The 12,640-nt window shown below is 34.0% G+C and overlaps 1 protein-coding gene across 1 annotated transcript; it reads left to right on the forward strand.

The window, feature by feature from the left end:
* Nucleotides 1-348: 348 nt before the first annotated feature.
* LOC122278636 (protein FAR-RED IMPAIRED RESPONSE 1-like) lies at nucleotides 349-3,565 on the forward strand. Its single transcript, XM_043088817.1, has 7 exons — nucleotides 349-411; nucleotides 507-629; nucleotides 747-1,655; nucleotides 1,933-3,066; nucleotides 3,157-3,270; nucleotides 3,343-3,414; nucleotides 3,497-3,565. Exons 1-7 carry the CDS (start codon nucleotides 349-351, stop codon nucleotides 3,563-3,565), a joined length of 2,484 nt encoding a protein of 827 aa, XP_042944751.1.
* The last annotated feature ends 9,075 nt before the right edge of the window (nucleotides 3,566-12,640 follow it).

Below are 12,640 nucleotides of genomic sequence, written 5' to 3' on the forward strand. Positions count from 1 at the left end.
CTCATTTTATGTTTCTTACTCTATTATTTTCAAATTGAATTCTCAAAATAAAAATAAAAAATTTTGAGCATTTTTTTTAGAGTGGGTTATGATAAATTTTGAGCATTTTTTTTAGAGTGGATTATGATAAATTTTGAGCATTGGTAAGACTGGTGAGTTAAGACTGGGAGAGCTGGGGTTTGTTTGGATTTCTCTTCATTTCATATACATATGTGTATTTGCATGTACATGCATGTTCTGGAGTAGTACATATGTATATGAATTGATGATGTCCATTAATTATGATTGGCCTCCATATTTATTAAGACTTACTTAATCCTGGTTGTAGTTCTATTATATTTTCCCAGCATGGAAAACGAGAATGAACAGGCAACTACATGTCCATCATCTAGCTCAAATCCTCTATCGGAGGTATGTATGTTATATAATTGTGCACTTCAATAACATTGGTATTGTTGATATTTCTTGTTTGAAAATATATTAATAACTTTATCCAATAATGTTAGGCCATACCATCAACCACGCAAAACATTCCACCTTACATGGCTGGTTACTTTGGACCAGTGCCTACGTGGTCACCAACTTTTCTATCATATCCGGCTGGTAACCAATATCCAATCAACATACAGGTAGTGATAACTTGTAGCGGATTTTATGTGAATAAGTTGTCTTTTTTGCAACTATTACAAAAATAAGATGCCTTAATTGCAGCAGTTAGATTGATGAGCTTTTATAATTTGTTGCAGAATTCTGGTTACGGATTTCAAGGAATCATGGAACCTCCGACTCCTATCAGCAATACAAGCTCTGCCACGAGCAAGATAGTTGGTTCAGAACTCGATAATAGAGCTGATGGTTGGGAATCTGAAGCGCCTTGTGGATCTCCTATAGTTGAACAGCGTACTGAGGAACGACCAAATCATACAGAACCTAATATTGGCAGTCCCTTGAAATCTCAAAATGTCAAAGTGGTTGATGATGATATGATTGAGGAGCCAAAGTCGGGAATGGAGTTTAATTCCCTTGAAGAGCTATTATGTTATTATAAGGAATACGGTAAAAAATGCGGGTTTGGGGTGATGACAAAACGGACTGATAGGGGAGAAGATGACTCTGTTAGATACGTCACTCTTTGTTGTGCCCGAGGTGGGAAGGCCCGGAATAGGACGTTGAATGTTGCCAAGCCACGTCCAACAGGAAAGACAGAATGTAAGGCAAGGATTAATGCCTTAAAGCAAGATGGAGTGCTGAGGTTGACGACAGTACATAATATCCATAACCATGGCCTCAGTCCGAAGAAATCCCGCTTCTTTCGATGTAATAGAGAAGTTAGTGATGCCGTAAAAAGGGTCCTAGATACCAATGATTTGGCTGGCATCCGAGCGAGTAAGAGTTACGGATCTCTCGTTGTTGGAGCGGGTGGATTCGAGAATCTCCCATTTCTCGAAAAGGATTGTCGCAATTATATTGACAAGGCAAGACATCTACGACTTGGCACAGGTGGTGCTGGAGCGCTTCGACAGTATTTCTTACGGATGCAATATAAAAATCCTGGATTTTTTTATATGATGGACATAGATGATGACGGGAGGTTAAAGAACGTCTTTTGGTCAGACCCCCGTAGTAGAGCAGTGTACCAATATTTCGGCGATGTGGTGACATTCGACACCACATACCTAACAAATTGATATGGGATGCCCTTTGCACCATTTGTTGGTGTAAACCACCATGGGCAGTCAATTCTGTTGGGAGCCGGCTTGATTTCTAGTGAGGATACTGAGACATTTGTGTGGTTATTCGAGACATGGTTGCAATGCATGGATGGTATCGCTCCGAAAGCAATTATCACTGATCAAGATAGATCGATGAAAAATGCAATCGCTCGTCTTTCCAAATACCCGGCACAGATTTTGTCTTTGGCATATACTGAAGAAAGTTCCCGAGAAACTTGGCTCATATGGTTCCTACAAAACTGGGATGAAAAGTGCCTTGATGAAATGTGTATATGACACCCAACGTGTTGATGAGTTTGAGAAGTGTTGGGATGAGTTGATTACCACTTACAACTTGCATGAGAATGCGTGGTTGCAGAGCCTTTACGTTGAGCGTGAACATTGGGTACCGGCATATTTGAAGGAGTGTTTTTGGGCTGGAATAAGTACAACGCAGCGAAGCGAGAGCATGAATGCATTCTTTGACGGTTATGTACATGCTAGGACAAACTTAAAGGAGTTTGTAGACCAATTTGATAACGCGTTGAAAATGAAGATTGAGAAAGAAAATCTCGCAGACTTCCAGTCATTTAATGTCACAATCCCCCTCATATCTCGATCTCCAATTGAAAAGCGGTTCCAAGAGTTGTACACAATTGCGAAGTTCAAGGAAGTTCAGCAGCAAGTCAACGGCATCATTGACTTGAATCCGAAGTTACATAAAAGTGATGGGAATGTAAAGACATATATGGTTGAGGATGAAGTAGCTCTTGAGGAGTTAACTAAGTTGGTTCGGCATTTTGTGGACTTTAGTGAGGATGATGCAGTTGCAAAGTGCTCTTGTGGTTTATTTAAGATGAGGGGGATATTGTGTCGGCACATCTTGGCTGTATTCAGGTGTAACGATATTAGAAATTTGCCAGAAATATACATTTTAGATCGATGGAGGAAGGATATTAAAAGGCGATACACATTAATCCACAGTAGCTATGATGAGGGGGACCAACGGCCAGATGCTAATAGATATGCAAGTCTCTTAAGTATTTGTTATCAAATGATCACTCATGCAGCTGGTTCGAGAAAACATACTGAGGATGCGAGAAGTAAGTTACATGCCATGATTGAGCTGTATTGTGCAAATGAAGAACCCCCATCTTTCACTCAAATTGGTTCTAATGTGGATCCTTCGGCAAATGACACTACGGTCGGGTGTCTTGGGGAAGTACACAGTCCACGTGTTGTGCGAGGTAAAGGTAGACCTCCATCTCTAAGAAGAGCATCCAGGATGGAGATAGACATGAGGAAAGTAAAAGCAAAGACAAAGAAAGCACCGGTAAAGGGAAAGCGGAAAGAGGTACCATACTTTTGTGTTATTCGGGGGTACCAATTTGGTTTATTAAGACTTCCAGTATTTGTTATTAATGTATATTTTTTTATTGATTAGCGAGATGGAGGAGATACTCGGGTCGTGGAGAAAGGAGATGCACCTGTTGCGGAAGTATGCAGGAGTTTATTTGGCACTTCTGAGATTGATCTCTCCAATGTTGGAGACATGCAGGTATATTAATAAGTTTATATTTATTATTAAGTTCATTGATTTGGTTGTATACTTACCATTGAGCTCCAGCAGGCTATTCCGGGTGTGGGTATAGACATTACTGGAACACAGTCCCGAGAAATCGTGATGCAGAGTCAAGAAAGTGTATGTGGATTTGTGCCCTTTATCCTCGACATTAAAACTAATATTTATTTGTAATATTAATATTTTGATTTATTATTTACAGATGCAAGTTGGGTTGGATGGATCACTCTTGGATTTGTTTGGGTTGGGCGGATCACAACAGTTGGAATGATGAGATTGTTATTTGTGGAGCATCAAGTGGTTGTGAATATTTAGTAGTATTGAATGCATCATTGACTTGGATGTGTACTTGGCTCTAAAGTCTCATATGCTGAATGAGAGTTTAGTTTATGGAATGAATGAGTTTATTTAGTTTATAATGTTTAGTTTCGAAGGCTGAATGAGTTTAGTTTATGGAGGAATTGATGGTAGTTTTTGCTAATTATTTATGATTGAATGAGAGATCAATAGCAGTGCTGGAACTAATATTTTCTGCATGTGCTTCTTTTACTTGGAACTAATATTTCTCTAAGTGTTGCTCTGTCCAGTTGGATATATAGTATTTGGGTGTTGGGAATATGTGTTTCCAGCGTTGAGAATTGATAGGAATCTAAGTGTTTCCAGCAGGTATTCGGACACCCAGCTGAGTATTTCCAATAAAAGCGTACTAATTTTTCTTAAAGTGATATGTGTGTGTGTGTTTAAAGTGTGCTAACTTTGATTCTGGGTATTAGTTTTAACTGATTGATGAAGCTCATAAAGAATAGAGAGGACCTTTTTTGTCAAATCGAGAAGGTAAAGAATAATATTTTTACTAGAGTATGAGCATGGACAACGTGATGTAGACTTCCAGAAAAGTGCACATTTAAACATCTCCAATTTACCACAATTATTTGAGGTACACCTGCTAGATATTCGGACGCCTACATGTCCATCATGGTGCTGTCCAACAGCAATTTGGCCTATAACCGATAGACCATTCCAGCTGCTAGCAAAGATTAGCACCTAGAATCATGCTAATAGACCAATTCCACAAGGATATTATCCAAAAAAATATTTCATCAGCCTTCCAAAAATAACATCTCAACTAATTATAATTTCCATCACATTAATCCACAAGAAATAATTACTAAGAAACAACACCATTTTCCAATCAAGTTTCTTCCATCAATTTCATATAACCAACCATTTGGGCAGAAACAAGCTGAGCTTTTACTTCAATTACATTCATCTCCAACTCAGTTAGATAACTAGGATAATATTCCACAAAATACAACGAACTAGTTAACAACAATCCCAAATTCACTTATAGTTAGCTAGGTAAAATGCATGTACAAGTACAAAACAACAATAAATCCAAAATAGCGTGCACAATCCCTTTCTTCTAGCTTCTTGTGCGTTAAGCACCAACTCCTTATTCGTAACCTCGTCGCTTTTATTGGACAGCACCATACTTACCCTCTCGAGGCGATCCACTATCTTACGGAGCTCATTCTCCCTCTTTTCCAGCATCTCAAGTATCTTCTCTACTTCTTTCTCCTTCATTAACAGTTCATCAATTCTTTCTTGAACTTGTAGCTCAATCACTTCATTACCATCCAACCACTTGAAAAACTTACAATATGGTAAGCCCTGTTCAGAAATATTTCAAGAATTTATTAATAACAGGAACTGTGCATTATATTAATGGATATACAGTTGCAAAATATTTTAGGCAACAAATAATGTAGTTACATGGGTATTATACTTTGAACACCCTAAGAAGGGTCTTCTAGGATTTTTTGTAGTAGTTGACCATTTCAATGTGGCTTCCAACTCGCAGAAGCACACTTATTTTCCCAAACTACGTTTGGGAAAAGATGATGAAGATATTGATGATGTGGATTTTGACATTCTAAGATGAACCCCCATAAAACAATTGGATAACAGTTGAATAATAATGGAATAATTGGTAAAGAGCAGCAAGTTTTGACAATTTAATGAAGAGCAGCACAAATAGAAAGTATTCTGTTCAGTATAATTAGTTTTTAACATTCCAATTATGCTAATGAAGGGAAGTTAGTGAAATACTACTCTGAAACACATAAACCAACAGTCCTGAGTTATAATGGTTTTTAAAAAAGCTTCTAATCCCAAGTTTTCAATGTGGCTTCATAAAAAATAAAACTCCACAAAATTATTTTAAACAACAGCTGACAGAATTATCTTCTTCTCTCCCAAGTTTAGAACTATATTTATTTGTTACAACTTCCTTATACCCAACTTCCTTAAAGATCTGTATCTAAACAGAAAAGGGCTAAAAAGAAACACTAGTGTCTAACTTCATGAGAATCCATCCACACCGATCCAAATAGCACCAAGTACATTCATAGCAATATCCACCCATCCATTTCCAAGAGCAACAACAGAGAAATATTCAAATCAAGAATTGAATAACTAAATGAGAATCATGAGAATCCATCCACACCGATCCAAATAGCACCAAGTACATTCATAACAATATCCACCCATCCATTTCCAAGAGCAACAACAGAGAAATATTCAAATCAAGAATTGAATAACTAAATGAGAATCATGAGAATCCATCCACACCGATCCAAATAGCACCAAGTACATTCATAGCAATATCCACCCATCCATTTCCAAGATTAACAACAGAGAAATATTCAAATCAAGAATTGAATAACTAAAATGAGAATCATGAGAATCCATCCACACCGATCCAAATAGCACCAAGTACATTCATAGCAATATCCACCCATCCATTTCCAAGAGCAACAACAGAGAAATATTCAAATCAAGAATTGAATAACTAAATGAGAATCATGAGAATCCATCCACACCGATCCAAATAGCACCAAGTACATTCTTAGCAATATCCGACCATCCATTTCCAAGAGCAACAACAGAGAAATATTCAAATCAAGAATTGAATAACTAAATGCAAGCTTTAGTTGTAGCGTATATATGGAAAAGTCTAAACTCGAAAATGGGTATAAAAGGTAACAAGGCAATAACAATATAAAGAAACGAAATAAACCTAAATTCCTTCGGTCTTCCCACAGCTTATCTACTGCCCGTGCAGCTCGCGGTGGTTGTTTCGTTTTGGAATGGGTTGTTTCTCAAGCAAGTGCCTTCATGGCTTCCCATAATCTTTGAGTTAGGGTTCGTCTGGGTTTCAGCTTGGAGGTTAGGGTTAGGGTTCGGGTGGGTTAGAATGGGATGAGTTAGGGTTAATCCTGGAGCTTGAGGGTTCGGCTAGGTTATGGTGGGATGAGAGGGAGGATGAGAGGAACTGGTTAGGGTTCGGGTGAGGGCGCCGACAGGCTTCAGCGAAGAGAGAGATGAGGGGGACGAGATTAGAGAGCCACGAGCAAAAGGCTGAACACGGGAGTCAACCTTTCAATCATCCCCATGAGCTGAAAACGGCGTCATTGGATTTAGTTGCCACGTAGGCAACGGGGACGCAAAGTGGACGTAGCCCGGGGATGTTTAGAATTTTCCTTTGCTCTATAACAAGATTTATAGTTTCAAAGAATGAGATTGTAGTGGGATTATTATAGCGAGATTATAATCATTTCGGTAAGTTAGTCCTAAACTACACTCATGTAGATCATGCAATGACAAAGATGCAATTGAATATGAATGTCAATGCGCATGTTAAAAAGACTTTTTTTTTAAAAAAAAAAAAATCTGAAATTACAAACACCATATTCTTATCATATTAACATACACCATGGCCTCCCATCATAACCATGTGTACGCATGGCTCTCTTCATCATACCTACAAGTAAAATTTGTTGATGTGACTTCGTCTGAAGAATGCATTTAGCATCTCTAACTCCTACGAGTAGAAGGGATCCCCTATGTGTAACAACCCGTACCCGCATAGGTCGGAAAGTTACTACCTGTAACCTATAATCATATCTCTCAAATACAAATATCATTATCAAAGATTCCAAAACAAAACATAAATTCATCATTTTCAACTTAATACATAGATTTCCTCCACAAGGTCATCAATGTGATAAATCAAATAACATAAATCAATGTTTCCACAATCTTTCAATAACTTCAACATAATAAACTGATAATTCAATAAATCTCACTAAACCCAAATAACATAAAGAAATTCATATAATCAAACAAAACACTTCTATTAGCAATGGTACTCTTAGGTACTCAACTCCCTATCCTCATCTAGCCTTACTCAATCTTCTATTCTTGATCCCTATTTGAACCATCAATATTATATAAAAAATATTGTGAAGATGATAGATGAGTTATTAACAACTCAATAAGAAAAAAACATATACTAGTCTGCTAATATAAACATTTTTAAAAAGTTCAGTATGCAAAAATAAAACAATTTATTTTTAGATTTTATATCCCAGAAACATATTATCAAAACATCAGAACAACATTTCAATTGTTCATATTCAAATACCTTTTGGTATAACATGATTGAACATTTTCATCTTATTATATCATTTTATATTATATCATATCACCATATCATATCATATACCATGTTTAGCCCTCGTGGTAGGATTGTGCTATCCTTGGTGGCCTGGTAGAATTGTGCTATCCTTGGTGGCCAAACTAGGCAGTATCAGAATGTGAAACTTTCTCTTATTTATTCTCAGAGTCCCAGGTAAGCACACAAAAGATAACACGCAAAGAAACCACTTCTTTCTAAAGTAGGTGTATTCATATCAAATATGTTGGTACCAACCACATAACAAAATCAGAACAGAATCAGAAAGTCATATCGAAGATTTTTTAGATGCCATATCATATCAAACAAAGTATTGAACATTTTCATATCATTTTTACATATTCAAAACGGATTCAAAGCATCTTCATATAACATGTATAAAATTTACAAATTTTATATTTGCTCTTTTGCACATTTCAGAAACGACAGTCAAAATATTGCTCATGTTTACACAAGTCATGTCAGAAAACACTTGTTCTTTTATACAAATTTTATGAATAATACAAAACACATAACTAAGATTGTTTTCACATATGTTTTCAAAACATGTCATGCACAGCTTTCATAAAATCATCCTCAGTTCATTTTTTTTATACAAAATTTAGCATAGAAATCCCGCTTACCTAATTCTTGTAGCGTATTCTCTACATTCTAGGACTGTAATCTACTTGTGTCATGATAACTAAATTATAATATTTAGTTAATAACCAAACTAGCATATAGATTTAGTTAACCAAAATCTTCACCCTCCTATGAATAGAATAAAACAAGTCTATAAGCAGTTTAATTCATATACAAGTCCAACGCCCATTATTTGTAGAAATAAATCAGCCCTCATTTACTCTCGTCATGTCAATCTATTAAGCATTTTGCAAACTAACCTATCTCACACACTCAACTCGTTTATGATATCATAAAAGTCACTCCCACATGTCAAAAGCATTCCAAATCAACAAACACATCAATCCCGAACATCCATACAACTCACACTATCCCTACTAGCCCAACTTAACCAACCCAATCACAGTCACAATGTACACCCGAACAGCCCCCATAACCCTACCCAAAAACAACCATTGAGCAAAACTAGACAGTCACATAATACAACATATCCCATAACCAACATTAACCCAAAACAGTGAAATGCACCTAAACAATTTTACATTAGCTCTAACAATCAGTATATAACTCAAACAATAACAAAATAGCCACTTCTCAAATCCCGAGCATCCACTTATCTCATTACACGTCCATTATAATTTGTCCAGCCTTAAGACCAGTCCAACACAATAAGCTCATTTACAAAAATCCCACATAACCACTACATCAACCACACAACAAAGTCAACTGCCACGAAAGCACAATTACACATATCTCAATACACAACAAAGTTAGCAACATATTCATATAGGTACAAATATACAAATCCCTTTTAACTAAATAATAAAAATGCGTTATTAACACTCTAATTATTTTATCAAATTTTATGAGTTTAATTCAATAACACTCGATGGCGTGGAGATGTTGTCAGTGGCTTATTTCAGTGCCTTGTGATACAGCATAATGGTGTTAGTTGAGGTTTGCATATGAGGTTATTGGATGACTAAGTGAGAGAGGGGAAACTAAAGATGACAACAAAAGTAAAAATAAAAACTACAATACTCTTATATAATGAACAATATGTTACATCAAATGCGACGAAGATAATTTAATTTAAAAGATGAAAAGGGGTTTTAGGAGTGTTAGAGAACCTGAGTTGTTTATAAGGGTGTTTATGAAGGATATGTATATTTGACAAAATCATGAAGTACTGAGCTTTGTTGTATAGAGTTGGTTCAAAAAATAAGAAGTTGGGGAAATGGTTTTGAGGGTTGTATTAGGCTTCTTCACCAGTCAATTAGGGAGGTTTGGATAGTGAGTTGAGTTGAGATAGAATGAGATGAGATTCGAGTTGAAAGTTGAATAAAATATTATTAAAATATAATTTTTTACTCTTATTTTTGTTTTGAAATTTGAAAAAGTTAAATTATTTATTATATTTTATTTGAAAATTGGATAAAGTTGTAATAATTAGATTAGATGAGATGAGATGCGTTGAGATGTTTTCGAATACAAACAAATGCGCAAAGAAGCAAATGTTCCATTTTCTTGGTGGCACTCCACTCATTCTCAAATAGCTATCAACATTTTTTTTTACACCAAAATAATCTCAATCCGTAAAATATCTTAGTTCTATTTACATAGCAATCAACATCAAAACAATTTTGATTAAGGCTAAAAAAAAAAAACTGGTGAATTGGTTCAGTTTGAAATTGGTTCCATTTTTTTCAAAATCAATTGAAACCAGTTCGGTTTTAGTTTTTATTTTTTTAACACCAGACTGGACCAGTTCATATATATATATATATATATATTTAATGTTTTATATTATATAAAATATTTTTTATCTGTTTTTTTATATTATATATAATTTGTATAATTTTTATATATAACATATATAATGATAGATAAAATAATTTTATATTATATGCTAAATTGCAAATTAATATAACATTAACTTTCACAATCCTATTATTCATGTATAATAATAATCTAATAACATAAAATTAATATAAAATTTGATATAACATAAAAATAATCTTATAAATCTTAATATAACATTATCATTAAAAATTTTAATTTTATAACATAAAATTTTAATTTTAAATATGAACATTTGATCACATGTTATTAATATAAACTATATATGTATATATTAAGGATAAATACATTTTCTAGCATAATAAATTATAATATATATTCTTTTTGATAAATATATTTCTATATATTTGATCACATACACTCATATAAAAAATGTATGTAACCATCGTATTATCACTAACATATATGTAAGCAAGTATATTATACTAATATATATAATCAAATATATAAATAAGTTAAACACTAACATATTATCACCAGCATATTGTCACTAACATAAATAAGTTAAACATTAAAAAATTATATTCTAATAATATTTTAACTTTATAATATTTTTATTCAAAATTTTTCTTTCATTTTCCAAAACTCTTTAAAATATCTTAACTCAAATTAATTTACCACTATTTATAAATTATTCACTACTATTTACATGTCATCTCGTCTAATTATCAAAATGAGGCCACAATGTAGCTCACCATTTTTTCAAACTTAAATAAAACATTTCTCAAGACTTTCTTGATTCAAATGAGTTTGACCACTTTTTGCAAAATCCCATAAACCAGTCTTTGAGCATTTTCTGAAGACTTATAAAGCATAAAAGAATGAAAAAGGATAAACACACGTGACTTTTTACAGTATTTTATATAGTAATGTTTTAAAATGAGGGGTATCTTTGTAAACTATTTTATAAAATTAACATCATTTTATTAAGAAATCCTAATTTTATGATTTGTATTGTGAAATGTGTTGTATGGGTATCATTACTCATTTAAAAAAAAAAAAATCAAAGATCATCCAAAAATAATAAAATTATCTTATTCTACATAATAAATAAAGATGAAATAAAAATTTTCATTCAAAATTTAGAATGAAATAAATATCTTATTCTACATAATAAATAAAGATAGAACTTGAATTAGTCTAATTTTAAACTGAATCTAATATCCAAACAGCCAAATTCTTAAATTACTAAACTCATCTCAACTCAAAACTTTTTTGTATATGAGATTCACAATCTTTTTCAACTTAATACCTATTTACATATATGACTTATAATTTTTTTCAATTTTTTATAAATATATCTAAATTCATTTTAATCTTTAAATATATTTAAACTCATCTCAAATGTATCTTACAAAACACATTCTATTATCTTAACTACTACTATTCATAAACAATTTATCTTATCTGAATTAAGCTCGACATCCAAACTGCCTAAACATTATGCTGCACTTCTCTAATTTCGGACGGTGAAGTACATACAGAGCACCTGAGTCGGTCGCATGGGATGGGATGCATAGAAAACACGTCGAGCAAGCACAGTTCGGCCCATGAACGGTCAAATTACCGACACGGACCGGTAATCCCTTCGAATTTGTCCATACTTCATTTTGTTTCTCTTTTCTAGGCAATTTGTCCATGCTACACTGCCAGCAGTACAGCACTGCAACTCATTGACCCTTGCTTTATTACTTCTCTCCCAAGCAATCCCATTTTCTCATCGAGCCAAACATCACACCAAGCGATTCCGTTCCTTCATGCCCATTTCTGAAAAACGTAATCCCATATTTTCTTTCTCTTTGTTGCTTGTTGTCTGTTTGTTGTCCATCTTTCATGTTGTAAATATATACGGGTATTGAGTTGCTATCGTTTAAGCAAATGTTATAGGGTTTTGATTTACTCCATTTTTATTTGGTTCTTTTGCTTTTAGAATTTCTTACGTCCCGTACTGATTTTCTGTTTATACAATATATGGATAGATAGATATCGGTATATGTATGTATATACTGTATCCTTGTTCCCCTTTATTTTGAAAATGCTAGTGACGTTGTTCATGCAAGTTTTTGAGTATTTTATTTCTTCTCTTCGTTCAATAATGATGAAAGCTTAAGGTTTGGTCTGGTTTGGTGAAGTTGTTAGAAAGATTATAATGTAGTTCATCTTTATGAAATTTTGGCACGTAATCGACTGTACCACACAATCCAGATTAAAGGTTTTCGTTTATGCCAAAGATTACTGCTTTACTCCTATTCTACCTGAAGCTTCATGAGAAGAGATTTGGTTCTTTCTTTTCTGTTGATTTGCGACCGCAGGCATAATATTTTGGTA

The sequence above is a fragment of the Carya illinoinensis genome, chromosome 10 (genome assembly GCF_018687715.1).
Source record: "Carya illinoinensis cultivar Pawnee chromosome 10, C.illinoinensisPawnee_v1, whole genome shotgun sequence".
NCBI lineage: Eukaryota > Viridiplantae > Streptophyta > Magnoliopsida > Fagales > Juglandaceae > Carya > Carya illinoinensis.

Excerpts from the sequence above, each read along its gene's own strand:
- LOC122278636 (XM_043088817.1), top strand. The coding sequence starts at position 349 with ATGGAAAACGAGAATGAACAGGCAACTACATGTCCATCATCTAGCTCA. Across the intron at positions 1,656-1,932 it reads ACCAATATTTCGGCGATGTG|AAAGTTCCCGAGAAACTTGG; the intron begins GTGACATTCGAC and ends CATATACTGAAG. Across the intron at positions 3,067-3,156 it reads TAAAGGGAAAGCGGAAAGAG|CGAGATGGAGGAGATACTCG; the intron begins GTACCATACTTT and ends TTTATTGATTAG.